General features: G+C 46.7%; 1 protein-coding gene across 1 annotated transcript in view; it reads right to left on the reverse strand.

Annotated features, from left to right (window-relative positions):
* Positions 1-19002, reverse strand: part of LOC119161158 (uncharacterized) — a 131627-nt gene that overhangs the window by 76817 nt on the left and 35808 nt on the right. Inside the window, exon 3 of the mRNA XM_037413510.2 lies at positions 12819-12961. Within this exon, the coding sequence (XP_037269407.2) occupies positions 12819-12961 (143 nt within the window). The remainder of the gene's footprint in view (positions 1-12818; positions 12962-19002) is intronic.

Consider the following 19002-nt stretch of genomic DNA (forward strand, 5'->3'; position numbering starts at 1 on the left):
ATGTAAAGCTGGAGTCCATGTCTTGACACGTGCTGAGTATATGCTCTAATGTGGCTGTCTCACCACATGACGAGCACGGGTCCTTCGGGAAGACGTCATGGAGAAGCGCAGGATTTGGATAAGATTTCGCCTAGAGTAGCCGTAGGGCGACTGCTTGGGGTTTGTTGAGTTCAGGGTGCGGAGGATGGTAAGCCCTTCACGCAAGATGAAAGCACTTAGTCACTTCATTATACAAGTTCAGTGCGTCCATGTGACCAGGGTAAATAAGTATATCAGAAGCGGTGCGGTGTGTCTATCCTCGCGCGGCTTCGTTCGCGACCTCGTTCGTTTTCGCGGGAACTCCTATTACCTCCCCAATGTGCGCGGGGACTCAGCGTAAAGAGTGACAGGAAACGTGGTCACTGGTTTGTAGTACACGGAGAGCTAACCTGGAGATGCTACCCCTCTGCAAGGCCCTGATGGCTGCTTTTGAGTCACTATACACGGCCTCTAGATGGTCATCGAGTATGGCGAGTGCGATGGCGACCTGCTCAGCCTTTTCAGGCTTAGATGTTTGCACTACTGTACTGTTGACGACGTAGCATGGCATATTGACGACTACAGCCAAGAAGGCGTCTTGTTCTTTGCAATTCGCTTCATCAACGAAACTGACATTGGTGCCTTCTTGGAACAAGCTTCTCAGGATTGCGGCGGCTCAGCCCCTGCGCCTGCCGAGATGGTGGTCTAGGTGAACATTGCGTCAGATGGAAGTGACGTGATTATTGCTTCTAATTTCTGTAGAGATCTAGGCGTAGTTCGGCTTGTGATTTTGGGGGTTGAGCCCAATCTCTTCGAGTATTCTTCTGCCAGCCGGTGTACCAGAGAGCCTTAGTAGTTGGACTTTTTCCTAAGCCTCGGCGTTCTCTTCCAGGGTGTTGTGTATTTCCAACTTCATGAGTTCCTCGGTGCGTGTCTTAATTGGGAGACCAAGCGCCTCCTTGATGATTTTGCGTATGAGTGTGCTGAGCTTCTCTCGTTCGGCATGCTCCCAGTTGCGAATGGCCATAGTGTAAGTGACACGACATGCCGAAAAAGCGTGGAACAATCTGATCAAACTTTGTCTTTGAGGCCTTGGTGCCTGCTGAAGATTCTTCCAATCATCCTTAGTAAATTTCCGGTTTTCGCAACAATATTTTTAGCGTCATGCCATTAGCGTCTTTTGACTCGGTGAACATGCCGAGTACGCGTATAGAGTCAACCTTCGCAACTGAAGAGCCGTCACTAGTGTGGAGTTGAATTCCAGTTTCGGAAGCTGGCTGACGATCCCGATAGCCACCTTCCCGTGGCTTCTCATGTACAGGAGGAGATCGGACTTGACCGGGAAGCATTTTACGCCCGTTAGAAGCAGGAACTGCTCCGTAACGTCAATAGCCTCTTGCATGACTGACTCGTGTCGGTCCTCACTGCCTCAGGTGCCCCAAAATGTAATATCGTCGGCCCTCACTGCCTCTGGTGCATCAAAATGTAATATAGTGGGCATAAATACAATGACCGATTCCTTCGATTTCAGAAAGTTTCTTGGACAGGCCGATCATGGTAATGTTGATTGATTCATTGATATGTGGGGTTTAACGTCCCGAAACCACCATATGATTATGAGAGACACCGTAGTGGTGGGCTCCAGAGATTTCGACCACCAGGGGTTCTTCAACGTGCACCCAAATCTGAGCACACGGTCCTACACCCATTCCGCCGCCGTGGGAATTGCAGCCGCTGCAGCCGGGACTCGAACTCGCCACCTGCGAGTCAGCAGCCGAGTACCTTAACCACTAGACCACCCCGGCGGGGCCATGGTAATGTTAAATACCATGATCCCTGAGGCTTTCGCGGGATGCGAGGACGACTTCATCTGACATGCAACTCTCGATCTTGAGACGGGTGATTCTTCTACTCAAGAAGGATCTAGTAAAGTTGTAGACCCTGAGCCCGAGCTCTAGTTTCGGGATGGAGCTGAGAATAAGTTCGCGTGAGATGTTGTCGAAGGCTTTTTCAAAGTCACGCCCGAGATAGCTCTCGTGTCTCTCGTTCTGCCGTCGAGAAACTGGTGCCTAATCATATCTATGGCATACTGCACCGAGAGGCCAGTGCGGAAGCCGATCATATTGTGCGGGTATGCCGCAGTTTTCTGGAGCTGGCGCATGAGTCGATTCAGAAAGGCGTGCTCCGCAACCTTCCCAATGCAGGACGTAAGAGTTATTGGCCTGATGTTGTCTATACAGGGAGTCTTGCCTGGTTTGGTAATGAGAATAGTGCAGGGTGTTTTCCACCAGGGTGGGACGCGTCCACTCTTCCAGATCTCGTATATTCGTCTGCAAGTACGTGATTGACCCGTCACCGAGGTTCTTGAGCATCTTGTTTGTGATGTCATCCGGGTCGGGAGTAGTCTTCCGGGTCGGGAGTAGAATTGTTGTTAAGGGCAAATATGACTTGCTGATCTCAGCCTCGGTAAAATCACGGTCGTGTTCTGGAGATTCCAGAGTTGCATAGTCTAGACAATCCACTTCATAGTCTAGGTAATCGACATCAATGGCGCTCTGCTAAAAACTCCGGCCCTTGCGAGTATTGTAGGCATATCTGCATATCACCTACAGAGCATTCAAGTCACCGAGGACAATCAGCAGCCGTGTGCTAGCTAAATCAGCAGCTTTCTTGAGGAGAGTTGAAAGCGGCTGTAGGGCTGCGTGGACTACAATAGGTGTTATGACGTAAAGACTGTTCCTGCGCAGGCATCGGCATGGTGGATAGAGAAGAATATCAAGCATGACGTACTTTCTACCACCGTTCGTTTGCCCAAGACAACGAGATAGGTATGCAAGCTTTCTGTCTACAAAGATAGATACACCTCGGCTCCCGGGGGGCCTGAAAATGGCTTGATAGCGGGTGGGTCCCAAATCCGGGATGATGGCCGCTTCCTTAAGTGTAGTGACGTGTGGTTTGTTCGTGAGCGACCTAAGATACTGCTGTAAGGATATCTTGTTTGAAAACCCCCTACAGTCCCATCACAATATTTTGAATTGCACAGTGCAACTATTCGTGATGGGGCTTATCTGGCGCTTGGCAGCTTTGTGCAGCGCGTAATATAGCACCAGCAGTGGGGGGTGCGATGATGCAGCTTGGTGAAGTTCTCAGCAGTCGCTTATCAGGAGACTGTCCAAGCGCAGGGAGGGAGTTGTCTTACCAACACTCTCAAGTCTTTTGATACGTTGGTTAATTGCAAAGAGCCCTCTTTGCAGATCACTGAGCGCATTCTGTATTTTTAAGCTGGTCTGCATTGCGGTTAGAACAGTTTCAATTACGGCAAGAGTTCTGTCCGTCGTGTCACTCTGCTTACTTTCTGTCGCACGGCGTTTGGACTCGCCGGATCTACTTGCACACGCCTCCGGCATGTCCATGGCTATCGGTTCTGGAGAAAGATCGGAAGCCTGCCTAAGCGTGAATTACTTGATTTCCAAGATTTCACTCGTAAAATTTTTCATAGCTTCTTTTACCTGCGACTATTTCTTGCGAAGCCTTTCGAACTCATCCACGTAATGCGAGAGACCGAATTATTTGAAGAGCGAACGATTACCGGCTCTCTTTTGTCGCCCTAGACCTTGCTGGCCTAACAAAGCGCTGGCTTCTGTCGGTGACGAGGGGTGGAAAAACTAGCCCTGGAGCGGGTTCTCGACCAGGAGCGGGCCCTGGCTCGGGATCTAGAGCACCCTCTGGACTTGGAATGCGCTCGAAATCTGGAGTGGTCTCGAATGTGAACGACCATGTGAAGCGCCTTCTATCCCTGTAGACATGGTCGGGAACTGGATATTTTCTCCGATCTTCAGGTCATGAAGTCACAGTGCTGCCGGGGACTTGCTATGAGTGGCACGAGCACGCTCGCCACGTCTGCATCGCAGGACGTATGGAATTTCGAACCGTTGGGAATATTCCTTGCTTGCAGTTAGGTGCTGGCCGCTGAACAGCCTGCACCTGGGGGCACACTGGTGTTTCTTGTCTGGCTTCGATGCACCACATTCACGGCAGATGACGTCACTGGGGAAGGACGAACGTCGCAGTGGCGCCCGAGGTGGCCGCACGCGTAGCACTTGTCGACCTTTTTGCGGAAGAGTGCACAGCGTACTATAAGTGGGCCGTATTTGACAAAGTTTGGTACTTGGTTCCCATCAAAAGCGGCAATGACGGCACTGGTCTGGACAATTCTCTTGGCGGTGAGAACCAGTGTTCTTTTTCAATTACAATCTTCACGTCAATCACATCAGGCCAATTTTGGATTGGTATACCATGAACCACACCTTTACTCGTGGAGTGTGGGGCAGTTTCATAGGCACTCAGCTCATGCGTCTTGTGGAGACAACAATCTCACGTATGCGGACGTACTGCACGGTATTTTCTCTTATGAGAGTGCTAGCCACCATAATATTGTGCGGCCCGTTCGGACACAGAATTTCCTAACGTAAATCATTGTAGCGAAGCGCTAGTGGCGGCCAGCCGACTAGGGAAAAAGATGACGAGCGCCGGTGGCTAGTGGCGAGTGGAACCTAAATTTTTCGGGTGCTTCTAGCTGGCTGGACGCCATGGCTACTGCTCTACTTCGGCAGCTCGCTTTCTCCTGTGCGTCTCGTCTGCTCATTTAATCTGCAACGACGGCACGTCTACGTTGAACGCTGTCACGTCGCAACTACAATTGGTGACCACGGACAAACCGACTGGCGCTACATAACTTCCCCCGAGCTCCGCGGCTATGTTCCAGCCAGCGCAAGCCTGGCAGCCGCAATTCGACCAGCAACTGCCACCATTTCGAACCTCTCGCCTAGAGTCTTAGTTCGAGGAGTTCGTGGTGGCCTTGGATCGCAACGGCATCTGAATACAAGAGTTCATGTACGAGGTATCAGGATACCATCTTCCACATGACCTCAAACGCCGCGCCTAACATACTTCTGCTGGAGTTCTCGCCCGTACGATGACTTGCGAGATGCCGTCGTCACGTTTTACTGCCGCAAACGTGCTCCTCCTCCCACAAGTGACAAAACGTCATCTGGCTCATTATCTTTTAGGACATTTCCCACACCACAGCCAGTCCAGACCACAACTGGCCACACAGGTAATGGAGAACAACCTTCCGCACCGATCGACCAGTCGTTCGAGAGACCCACTACTCTGGGGTTCACGGATCCTGCTTGGGATGTGCCGGTTCTTCCAATAAAGGAATTGCCACTTCACTCCATTGCATATTCGACACCCGCCGCTGCTCCGTTCGCCGTCGGATTTGCAGGCAAGCCAGCTGACCGGCCTGCAGACTCCACCCCTGTTTCAACACCTGTCGAAGCCAGCGACACCACTCACTCTATGGACCCAGAGCCTGCTGTAGCACGACACGCCATCAGTTTCTCCAGCACACCAGTGCCTGCTGCTAAAACTCGCGCACACTGCAAGCCCAATCACAACTTCTCCAACGTCTCAAGTGGCAGCCAGGGTTTTCCAGACGTGCCTGTGAAAATTTCCTCTAGTCTTTCTGATGAGCCACGCCGCAGGCCCTTGTGCCAGCCCACAAGCAATATACTATCCGCTCTCTTGCACAGCCATTCGCCTACGCACCCGTTGTGTTGTCGCCATTTGATGGTGGGCTGCAGCAGTTATATGCACAGTGCTCGACTCGCGGTTCACCCAGGATGAGCATCAACTTTTCGACAGATTCACTGTTGTTGGCGCTCAGGAAGCCGCAGCAGATGACGGTTGGCGTTGCGTGGACCACAGCATTCGCACTACTGGTACCGACGCTATTTGCAAGGCGCCTCGCTGCTTTGCTCACTGCTGCTATCGACGCGCAAACATCAAAGTCCTCCCCGCAGCGCCATTCCCAGTGTCGTTCGACAGAGAACCACTGATTGCAGACAGTGCCTTCTCGTTGACGACCTGGACTGCTCACGAACCCTTTCGATTCACGGCCCGGACACTCTTGTACATTTTGTTCATTTTATCGCGTAAAATGCTAGGCGGGGAGCCCTTGTAGCGTAGCGCTAGTGACGGCTGGCCGGCTAGGGAAAAAGATGACGAGCGCCGGTGGCTCGTGGCACGCGGAGCTTAGATTGTTTGGGTGCTTCTAGCTGGCTAGATGCCATGGCTGCTGCTCTGCTTTGGCATCTCGCTTCCTCCTGTACGTCTCGTCTGCTCATTTAACCTGCGACAACGTCGCGCCTATAAAGGACGCCATCACGTCACAACTAAATAATCATTGCTGATGCTGGTGGCGGCGAGGATTGCGTCAGCCATTACGACTGCACCAACTTTGGCGATAACTAGGCCTCCACAGGGGCGAAGAACAGCCTTGATGTCTTCCCGGGGGAGATTTAGGATCCTCTCGGCACGTAAAACCTTGGCCTTGAGCATCAGTGTTTTGTCTTTAGAACACGGGGCATCGGCCTTCAGCGGCTTGGTGTGGTCCACATTTGCCTTTCGGGCGTCAGTTCTTCTGGTGCCGGCGGACCCCTGGTCCTGGGAAAATTCTTCTGGAGTGATATACACCCCGTACACTTGATATTCCATCTTGAATCATGCTCTGAGGCACTGGCCTACATACTTGTGAATGTGGCCAGGCCCCGAACCACGCGTGCGGTGGGCGTTGCTGGTTAGGCTTGCCTGAAGCAGCGGCACGGCAGCGACGAACTGGGCCCAAAAACGGTGAAATTCCCTTAACGGAGCTCGTTGTTAGTATTGGTACAGTCCTGACAACTTCGCTGATCAAATGCGACCAAATTTCAAGCAGATGCAGAGAAAAATACTTCGAAAAGGCGCAAAAAGCAGAATCCAACACTTACAGGCTCTTGTAGCCTGACGCCACCTTGCCTTAGTGCCATGTCGGAGAAGACATCGTTAATAGTTGATCTCTGAAAAGTGTTCACGGTGTAGTGCTCGTCGGGCTGTAGTGCATTTCACAAGTCAAGGACGACTCCGCTTACAACGAAGAATTGGAGGTATACGGAGAATGTATTTGTACATTTGTTTTACATTTTGGTTTTGCTCATTTTGCTGAGCAAATACTTTCTTACAGTAGACATTTGTAACTTCATTCCTATGAGAATGATTTTAAATGCGAAGCATTTGTAGCAAACTTCGGCTACTTTGAGCATATCTATATACCTATCTATCTAGCCGCTAACATTTGAGTGCTCTCGTGGTCACGCCCTTAACTTAGCGTAAACCAAAATTAGGATGGGACGGTCAGATAGCTTGACAATTATGATGCACTGGTTAAGAAGTAAATATTGTCACAATCCCTTCGCGTAAGTCATCAAACACTTCCTTCCAGACAGTGGCGCATACTAACGGGGGGCCGCTGGTATGCGGGTACGGGCCATAGGTAATTGACACTTGGTATCTACTAAAAACGACGAGAACACACATGGGCCATCTTAACGCATGAGCGTTAAGAAATATCCGACATCAGTAGCGTCAGCCCGACGATCGCAAGGAATAAATTTGAGAGTCCCAGCTGGAATCGAACCCAAGCATTCTGTGTGACAAGGAAGCATTTTAACACTGAGCTACGACAGGTCTAGGAACTACCTTTCAAATAGACACTAATGTTCATGGAACATCAATAGTGGTTGCAGTGCTGCTTAGCCAATTTTATAAACATTACTTATGTACTCCTTTGATACAGCCATCACGTCGGCTGAACGTCGATTGTGGTTATTGCCATGCGCTGAAAATGATTTATGTCGCAATATCCAGGGCCAGCATACTCACAAGCATCAGCGCTTCATATCAGCTTCTGGTGCTGCTCATACACATGTTCCAGTTTGCATCGTTGCACAAGTACAAACAACTGGTTATATAAGCATCTGCAACTCTTCTACATATATCTGCTCGTGCAACAATTGTACATATATTTAGTGTCACTTCATGACGTGTCGCTCAATAACAAAAATTGCAACCAGCTCACCTTCCCTCCACATGCTTCGCATAACCTCAATTCCCAGGTACGTATGATCTGCCAAATTTTTTATGTTAAGCTCTATAAAGCAAGCAGCTCGGACGCTGCGATAGTGTTAGTCAACATATTTTTTATTTTACTGTGCGCATCCAATCATGCCCGCTGTACGCAATCAGTAGTTTTTTTGTAAGTTCTGCTGCACGTTTGCCACACGATTTTGCATGTGTTACTTTTCGCACAGATTTTCTCGCAGCCTTGGTTGACATTACAGCAGCACGGTGACTTTTCATAGCGATAAAGTAGTGCAGTCGTCATGGTTTTAGCAAGCAATATGCGAGGGCAAGGTAATCAATGTTGAGAAATGTTCACTCGGACTCAATCGTAAATGCACCGGGCACAAGACTATACCTGCTCACATAGAAACAGCTTGTTCACTGTGTATATGCGCTAGAAAAAGCTAAGTACACGCAAAAACGCGTAATGTTTTCGTTTTTTTTTCTCGTAGCTTTCGCCACTCTAATTTCTAAAATGATAGCGTTGCGGCAAGGTGTCCTCGTTGTTTGCAAGCGAGCAGCCTTCATTTCTCTTGTCGGGCCAATGGGTCCTTATCTGCAGCACGCTCGGTGTAATCAAGGCTAGGAGAGCACATGCGCATTGCACATGTGCGGGACGAGCGTCAGTATCCAAAGAAGCCACAGGGGGTGGAAAAGTGGCTGGTGGATAAAAAGGGAAATGAGGTGAGCGCCGGGTTTTCTCCGGTGGCAGACCAGCAATAGCATGTGGTGTTGGTCGCGTTAGGTGCGATGGATTTCTTCTCCGTGCGTGCTACAGAGGAGAGGCTACGCCGGTTTGGGGGCGTCGGCAAACGCGAGTCGATGGCTGATATTCTACGGCGAGTTGCGCGTGAGTTTGATTTCCTGCTGTAAAATTTCGCGCGGGCTTTCCTGCCGTTGTTTTGCTGCGTATGTTCCATTGACCGCCAGTCAGCGGGGGTTGCTGCTTCGAGATATTTGGTCCTCCTGTGTATGTTAGTGTCGTGTTGAGCTGGTCTGGACGGCTCTTTGTGATTATTTTGAGTCGCGCATTAAAGGCGGTTCTTGTTCCCTGCTTTGCTGGCTCGTGCATTGCGAACTTTGGCTCACTGACTCTCCTGGGCAGAGGCGCGCCCTTCACCCTTTACGTCAGTAAGTGACATGCGTGTAGAGCAGTGTAGGGCACTGCTCTACACGCGTGTCAATGTTCGTGTCAGTTCAAGAGGATAATCAACACCATTCCGCAATGTTATGTGTTTGTTTGCTGCGTGAAACATCGCTAGCGCAGATTTTATTTGGTTTCTTGTAAAAAAAATTACAGTTTCTATGTATATTGTTTTCAATTTTACATGATAGCAAGCCCACCCATGTTTCTTCATTTTGCAAATTTCTTGTTGTGCGTTAAGTCGCTAGTTGCCGAAATTGCTCGGTGTACCCTTTTAGTCATGTCAATGTAAAGAAACGCACACATGAAGCGAATTCAATTATATATAATTAGTCGTTTATTTTTCCAGCTTTATGTTCCTCATTCCAGCACTGTTTGACACACTGCTGAATATTAAAACTTGTGCTCACTACAGCGGCCCACAATGCATTTTTCATTGCGCTGCTTTAGGTTTACGATCACCATATTTTTATTTATCGGCTCAAGTTACACGATCAGTATGTTAGTAAGTCTTCCTGAGGTTGTTATTGGCCTGCATGTTCGTTTGTGTTGCATTTCGTTATTAAACAATGCTTCGAATTGGATGGCATTTAGCCGTTAGAGCATAGTAAAGAATATGTATCAATATATTGTACACTCGCTCAGAAGTTAAGTTTGGGGGATAAACCGAATAGTCGTTCCCATCACGCATGTGCGTGTGCGTGTGTGCGTGTGTTTGTGTTCAGATGTTAGCAGATCGGCCGAAGGTTTAGTACAAATGTTATTATCTAGCTTCAGTATATGTTAGCACACGTATGAAGAGTCACTCTCTAGTATGCTTGAATGCGGCTTATCAGACTTTCGACCTTTATCTGGTTTGCACCATCAAAGCGAATTTGAGAATTATCCTAATGATTGACTACGGGGTGATCTGTTTTCGCGGGTACAAATGTCACCACCGCTGCAGCAATATTCTCGTCGCCAAGCCAACTTAAAAAGCTCGCGGCCAAAAAATCTCACTGAGTGCCAACTGAGTGCCAACACCACGACACTTTTTTCACGTGTGCAGGCATTATTCACTGTAAAAGCACCCAGCAATGATAGTGTTATAGACTAATAGGAGGACCACCACGTAGTTTCTAAATCTCTGAGCCTTTCGCATCAAATCAGTTGATAGTTTGCGCTTGTCTGTCTCTGGTCCTGATTTCCAGCTAAAAGCTACCGTAAGAATGAACCAACTTGCTCAACAAGTCACTCTACTGAAAAATAAAAGGTGGTAAAGTGGTTCGTGGGGAGGGGGGGGAGTGCACCTAAGAAATTTCGGGGGAGACATGGAAGATCGATCGAGAGTCGCTTTTTTGTTATTGTTGTTGTCCTCGAGCTAGTTGTCCCCAAAATGTTTTTTATGTTTTCTTGTCGCCATTAAACGGAATTGAAGTAATCTTAAAATATGCTTTTGATATCATAATACAAGTCGTCACTTACATATATAGGATCATTTTGATCAGGAGCGTTTTCTTTTCAATGCCTTCCTTTTCTTATGGAGTACATTGTACGCGTGGGGCCAATGTATAACAAGTGGCAAGAATTCGTTTAATAATGAACATCCTGATTATATCCAACAAAAGTTTTTCATGTGTAGAGAAAAAGGATGCATTCTTTCCTGATGTTATATCTCAACAAGCCAAACATTTTTATTAGAATTGAGTTCACATTGTTTTACAAAAATGGTGCTACCAAAAAAGAAATTATCATAAATTTATTCAATAACACAGAATTCAACCTAGGCGTCTTCATAGGTTTTTCTAAATTATTTAACCTCATTGATGACACTGTTCTTTTTTTAAAGATCCATAATTTTCGCATCTACAAATAGCTCACGCGCTCATTTAGCCATGCCTCACATACCTAACACGTAACGGTATCGCTCACAATATTGTACTAGGAGCATTATTTTTTTCAGAGTAGGTTTTTTACACAGTACTTAGTTAATAATAAAAGTATTGACAGCAACGATTGGGTCGTATTCGCACACAAGCTTTCGGTCTAGGCGGAAATTATTTGGCGCCCTTGAAGTTAGACTGAATCGACTAACAAAAATTGTCAAGTATTCAATCAGAAGTTTTAGGGCAGTTTTTAAATTGAGAAAAGGTAGTTTAAGAATATTTATTGCTTACTTATTTTCAATAAACCACAAAAGTTGCACGTAATTTGAGATATTCATTGTCTAACTTAAAAGCCGATATTTAGATTGATCGCATGTGCTGCGCATGAAACGCGACAGCTCTGTCATATCAGACCGGAACCGCCCGTGCTGATTTCTGATTTTACGAGCAATGAAACATACAAATTCTGACATGGCTACTCGGTCTGTGCAGAACACGTTATCTATTTTTCAAATTATATCTCAAGGTAATGCCTCTGCAGAATTCTAATAGCGGTACTTCTGCAGAGTACTTTCAAACACAACTCCATTTTTTCATCTTGCTGGTTTGCTTGAGGCAGTATTTTAAGCTTAACACATAAAGAAGAATACTCCCAATGATTTGAAATTGTTGTATGTTTCGTTGCAGTAGGCTGAACTCATATTGGCATCAGTTTAGTCCAATACGGAGATGGAAGGCAAGAGCAAGAATCAACGCTTGGTTCCACCCCCCACCCCGGCAATTTTTGGCTTAAAACCGACAGTACTTTTTCTGGGTGTTGTTTGGTATAAAATAAATAAATACGTAAAAAATAAATAAATAAACAACCAACTAAGATCTGATGCGGCCTAGCTTAATCAGACAAACCGCGTTACTTTTGGCCCTTTTAAATTCTCTAAGTTCGTCGTACTCCAGCAAGATGCTTTACCATTACCGAGTCTTACAAGTCAGTTTTATTTCAAAATAATAAAAATTTAGAACATTCTTAGTGTTTTTTCTATCTTCTGTATGCTTGCAGATAACTTTAAAAGAAATCGTTGAATAGAAAAATTTTCAATCGATCAAAATTGATCAGTAGACAATGGCTCATTTCCGTAGTCAGTTGAGTGAAGTTTCACGCTGTGCATTAGACACAATGAATTTTTGCACGTTTAGGCGAGCCTGCAGGGTGTGTCAGAAGGTTCTCAGACTTCATGTGGCAGCAATAAATTGTGCCAGAGGAAGTAATCGAATACGTAGACTCTGTCGATTACCCTGTCGCTTGCTGCTTTTAAAAGCACCAGAGCAAGTACATTAAAACTGCTTATTACGACAGCAACACCACTGTTACGAAGTTGGTATTTATCCGTCATCCATGTACACCACTCTATAAACTGCATTTCACACGTTTGACTCGGTGTCTGCTGCATGTGTTGCTCTTCTATATTCTAGCCAATATTCAATTGCATGAGCATTCAGTTAGGTGAACTATTTTGTTGGGTTCCTTGAAGTCAGAATTCACCTGCATGTAGAAAAGCGCACCACAGGGCTGAAACTATGCACCATGTTTTGTCTCCTTAGTTCACAAGTGCACTTCACATTATTCCTAAATGCACAGCAATGGTGCTACATTTCGCTGACCACACTTGAAAAAAGCCACTTTCCCTTTCTTCGACCCTGCCATTTATGTTCTTCATTTTTTGTTATGTCACGGGCGCCTTCTGCCCGAGACAGATGAATGCTACAGAGCCTACTGAAGGTACATCACTCACGCTCCCAGGTCGTTTTGTTGAAGCATACGAAGTTCCAGAGTTCAGTGTACACCTTTTCTCGCGCTTCAATATCAGCACGCTTGAAGCAAGGCTTGTAATCTTCAAAGGTGCTGCAAGGCGAGTAGGGGTTGCGGAAAGATAATCTGTAAGAAAAAAAAGGCAAACAAAGAACTGAGGTTTTCATTTTTGCTTGCGTAGGCAAAGAAGCACACTTGTTCCACGTTATTGCTGTAAGCGAGATGTTCTCTGGAGTTTCTCAATAAGCGTAACATTTCAGGATATCATAAATAGACAACGTTTTTACAAACTATTCCGATGTCCAACCTGCTTACTGTATGTGTCACACGCTTCTTTTAACATACTAAGGAGGTAACATAAGGGTAACTAATCATAAACTCTCCAGTGAAGTTATAGTCCAAAGATAACTTTGATAGAAAGTTTATGTTGTTATTAGGATGAAAGTTCACCTGGCCAGACAGATACCTGTCGAAGATGGTAAATTTTTAATGCGTTGGTTTTACCTTGATAACATTAATTTATTGAATATTTTCAGCCCAGTGTGGCGAACGCTTCATCTCCTCGAGAACCAAAGAGTAACTGTCGCCTTATTTATTCGAGAACATCCCCTCAAATACCATCAATTCAAATAATTTTACTTTTTGACGTATGTGCTATATTGGTCAAGGCGTTCAAAAGAACAATCAAATTTCTATTGCGAGTTGACATGAGACCTAACCTCTGCGATGAGTTTAGCCATCTCACATTCTCTTTAAGACAGGCGCAAGACGCATCTTCGCAGCCAAAGTAGACTCACAGATAGCGAACCCAGGATCCGGTAACTTAGTGTTAATAAAAGTGTGGAGCAATACGCACATTTTTAATATACGCGAACGAAACGTCCTGGCTGCATGTAGAGCTGCCACCTCCATAGACAAATTGGCACAACCCTGGTGTTTGGTCAATGGCAGGAAGATGTCTTATCTCCTTGCATATTTATTTATTTATGCGCACTGCCAGTCCAAAGATACTATTGCGCGAGGGCTGCCGAACAAGATGAGAAGAAGAAAAATTGAAAAAAGTAACAAGGCATGAGTACTGTTCTTATGCAGCATTAACTAGATTGGATATAAGTGTTGAAATTATGATAGTAAACAATAAAACATATAGAGCACAATGGTCATATTCAGGAGGAGGAAAGTTTAAGTGGAAGGACAAGGAGGTTAGCCAGTTCTCAGACCGGCTGGCTACACTGTGCTGGGAAAGGGGTGAGGAGAATAAAAGATAATAAAAAGAAATGTTGCGAAGAGAGAAAGAGAGAAATTACAAAAAATAGCGACAGAGGAAAGGGAACATCAAAGAGTATATATAGGACACTAAACTCTGTCTCTGAGGCCAGTTGTCCGCAAAAAGCGCAGTAAAGCTTCCAAAGCCTTGTAGGCTGCGCATGGGTACGGCCAATGACCCAAAATCCTCTGTTCCGACAAAGGCCAATCATCCAGTCTATCCAGAGCTGCAGTCAGTTCTTGTCTTGGCGTGTAGAAATGGGAGCACATACATAGAAGGTGCGCGATGGTTTCTTCGTAGCTGCAGTAAGTGCATGTATAAGAGCTGTCCATTTCAATGAGATAGGAGTATGCGTTCGTGAAGGCCACTCCAAGCCACAGGCGGCGCAAAAGAGTCTCCTCAGCTCGAGATATCCCTGAGGGAAGACGAAGCTGCAGATCAGGATCAAAGTTATGCAGACACGCGTTTGTGAATTCTGTTGAGATCCATTGTACCAGTGTGAGGTCACGTGCAGGTGAACGAAGTCTTGTAGCGGCGTCGGTTCGTGAGAACTGGATGGCTATGTATTAGGTACCGTCGTGTGCAGATCTAGCGGCCTCATCTACGCAGTCATTGCCATATATGCCGCAATGACCGGGGTATCCACTGATACAGTATGCTGTGCTGTTTCTCGATTGCTTGGTGATGAAGAAGCCTTATTTCAGCTACTAACTGTTCATTAGGTCTATGGCGAAGTGGTGACATAAGACCTTGAGGAGCCGCTTTCAAGTCCGAGAAGATAGATTAAGTTCCCGAAGGTTCTTCAACTATAAACTCCTGAGCTGCACGTATGGTGGCGAGTTGTGCAGCTGTCGACGACGTCAAATGCGATGTATTGAATTTAATTCTGATGTGCTTAGCGGGAATAACCATCGCTCCTGCTGAATGTACTAAAGACACCGAGCCATACATGTAAATGTGAAGGCTTCCGTTGTGCTTCTTTTGCAGGAAGAGTAATCTGGCCTGTTTCAGGGCTAGATGTGACGACTTTTACTTATTTTGGATACCAGGAATCGTAAGAAGGGCTTTGAGTGGGTGTAGGCACCATATGCTGAATGCATGAAGTGCAATGGAAACACTGCGCAATGCTGAGCTACAGTTGTACCGAAGGCTGGGTGGGGCCTAGAAGGTCGAAGTGAGGCGAGGCGATGAGCTGGAAGGCGAACCAATTGTCTTAGGTACATTCTCAAAGTGTCTACGCGGATGTATACGTCGACTTGGTAATTACGCGCAATGATGACTGTCACTGCTGTAGACGCGCATCTCAAGAGACCAAGACATTATCGCAGTGCTTGGGCTTGGATCGACTGGAGGACGCGCAAGTTTGTTCTTCAGATCCCTCAAAGCACGGGTAAGCTGTATCGCATATAACCGAGGAACAGGACCGTGTAGAGTTGAAGCAATGCTCGTACTGATGCACCTCACGTTTTTCCAGCAAGAAACCTCGGCACATGGGTGATCATGGTGAGTTTAGTTTTCTTGTGGGCGATATGAGGGCTCCAGGAGAGGTCGCGATCAACTATGACTCCGAGGAACCGGTGGGTGTGCACGTAGTTGATCGTGTGTCCATTGATTTTAAATACATATGGACTCATCGCCTTATGCGTGAATGCTATAAGTGAGCACTTCTCTGATGACAGCTCTATCCCCGTTCTTCAAGGTACTTTGTCGCTAGTGTAGCCACTCTCTGAAACGCAAATGAAGGCGTGTTACGCCTGATGCGCAGATGCAGATGTTATCTGCCTATATTGATAGATGGACTGATTCTAGAAGTGTGTAGACCAGGCTGAGAAGCACTAGATTAAAAATGTGGGGCTAAGAAGACCACCTTGAGGCACACTACGACGGATGTGATGATGCGTCGTTGTGCCATTCTCTGTGTGTACAAAAAAAGTTCTGCCTTTCAAATAGCTATCGATCAATCGGTAAACCCAACCCTTTAATCCAACATTTTCCATGACATCCAGAATGACTTCATGTGATACATTACCGTATGCACCTTTTACGTCCAAGAACAACGCCGCAGATAAACGTTTCAGCCTCTTTTGATGCTGCACCGACGAGACCAGGTCAATAACGTTATCAATTGCGGACCGCCCACGTCAAAAGCCCGTTATAGCATCAGGGCATACCTCGTCGTGCTCCAGGTATCACTCTAGGCGAATCAAATTCATCCTCTCCATCACTTTCCCGAAACAGCTAGTAAGTGCGATGGGGCGATAAGAGGTCAAGTCTAAAGGATATTTACCTGGTTTAAACACAGGGACGAGTCGGCTCGATTTCCACGAATGAGGGACAAATCTGCTGCTCCACGAGTCTTTGTACACAGATAGAAGGGCCCGTCGAGCTGCTTCACCGTGGTTGCAAAGAGCCATGTACGTGATGCCATCCAGACCAGGCGATGGAGATCGTTTGCATGCTGTCAAGGCCACTGGGAGTTCCTCTAGACAGAAAAAGGTGTTATTCTTGAATTTCTGGAGACAGGAGTGTTTTATAGGTGAAGCGTGATGCACGCGGGCGCCTGACCAGCAACTTTTATGCAGAAAGCTTCTGCTACATCAATTTCGGTGTGACCTAGGTGAAGAGACAGACACTTGAAGGGGTGATGTTGATGTGGCGATGTTCGTAGGCCACGAACAATCCTCTGTGTCTTCGTCAAAGGCTTTTGTGGATACGACAATTCGCACAGAGATTTCCACCGAAAGGACTGAAGTGAATCGGTTCGCCGCTGATTTTTTTTTTTCTTTTGTCGCTTTGCCTCCTTTAAGTCGCGAATGAACTTTGTGCGCCTATATCTTCGTTCTGCACGACGACGTATCGCTCTGAGCCGTTCCAATTCCGCTTCATGTTGATAATATTTTGAAGTATGTTCATTAAGATAAGTCGCTTCTTGAAAAGCACCTCTGATCATATCCTCGAGGGTGTCGAGAGGAGGTGCTTCATTTTCTTGACACCTCTTTTCCGTCAGTTACCTGAGCTTAGTCCAGTTGAAGTTTTGCAATTTTTCCAGGCCCTTGATCTTTAAATATGTTGGTATGTGGTCGCTTCCATGAGTTTCATAGTCTGAGAACCACTTAACTTTTCCATTTAGGCTTCATGACACAAATGTCAAGTCAAGGCAGCTGCTGTATGTCGTTCTGCGTAGAAACGTTGGCCTTCCTTTGTTTAGACAAAGTAGCTGCTGCTCCAGAGCAAAGGAGAATGCTTGCCTGCCGTGACGGTCTATCTTCTGACTTCAAGATAGTGGGTGGTAAGCGTTGAAATCTGCGGTGTTGATTCATGGTCCAAGTGTGGCTGTTAACAATGCACGTAGTCTTTCAGGTTTAAAACGGCTTGAAGATGAGATATATGCGCCTACAAGAGTGAAGTTGAGGTCTCTGCGTTTTACTGTCAAGCAGGCATACTGATTGTCATCGTGAGGTGCTACAAAGCGCTCGATATAGGTAAAGTAGCATCTGATGTATTCATTGACCTCACTCTGTTTGTTGCAGGTACCGGACTTGAAGGCTTTGTAGCTGGATAGTCGTATTGCTATGTGTAGCTGTGGCTCACAGATAACAATAATTGGAAACCGGTTTTTAAACACAAATTGTAGGATATCAGAATTGTGGTGCTTGAGGCCTCGGACATTCCACTGAAAAATCAAAGCTCCTTTGACTTCTTTACGAAAGGCTTGCAGAGGAGGAGCCATGATACCTTTGCAGGCTTGATAGCACCGGCTTCAGCGAATCCACTTTCTGAAGTGCACTCTTAGCAGCCGGACTGTCAGTGCTCGTGAGGAGCGTACGAATGGAATTCATGAGGGCCTTTACCATGGCTACAATTTCCTTACCGCGACTATCACCGCATTCTCCTTACGAAGTGATTGTAAAAGAGCTATGCGGCGGCTCAAACGGCGGGTCTATCGTTGGCAGCACTGGCCATGCTTCAGGCGAGCCGGTGATGCTCTTGTCTTGCTTGAATGATTTGCTGACGGCATGTCTGGACACTTGAGGTGGTATGCCAGCGATCATTTGGTGAGGTGCAGTTCTTTCTTCGGCACTGGGCCTCCTCAGGGGCCTCCGGCGACGAGACCGTCGGCGTCGTACTTTGGAAGTGGCCTGCCTGTGAGTTGAGCTGTCCCGTACCATTTGCCTCAACATTTCCATTTCCTTTTTCATGCTTGGGCAATCTTTCGACGGTGCTTCGCGAGGGCCATGACAGTTCCAACATTTTCGAAGTTCTGCCTGGCAAGCATCTGCGCTATGTGATTATGAGCATAGCGAGAACACAGCCAGGTTTGTACAAACAGCACTGACATGTCCCAATCTATAACATTTCCGACATTGAAGGGGCTTTGATACGAAGGGTCGCACTGTGTGTCGAAAATGGCCGACCTTGACTTGCGAAAGAAGGCTGTCTCACTTGAACACGAGCTTCACGCAGTGAGATTTGCTAAGGCTACGGCCTTGCATATGGTAAGTTCTGCAGACACCGGTTTGGTGAGAGCAGCGAAGTCCCTTTTGCTGATGGAAATGTCGACATAGTAAATGACGCCTGCAGTGGAGTCACGGCCATCAGGTATGTATGCGTGAACACTGATGTTATCCAACATCTTGACGTTTCTCAACACTTCCATTGTGGTTTGTTAAGTGACGTCTATGGCGAGGATATTCTTACGGCTATTGATTGATCCGCACGTTCGCGATCTGTTCCTGGGCGAGTACCTCTAGAGACCTAGATGAGGCTAGACGATTGAGCCGGTTGAGACTATGAGCCGCATCGACTGGCACAAACAGAATTGTGTACATCGTAGGCCCTCGCGTCTTTGTAGCATTCTTACTTGTTGATGAAGACGGCATCACTAGTCATCTTTTCGGCT

This window comes from Rhipicephalus microplus, chromosome X (genome assembly GCF_043290135.1).
Source record: "Rhipicephalus microplus isolate Deutch F79 chromosome X, USDA_Rmic, whole genome shotgun sequence".
Taxonomy (NCBI): Eukaryota; Metazoa; Arthropoda; class Arachnida; order Ixodida; family Ixodidae; genus Rhipicephalus; species Rhipicephalus microplus.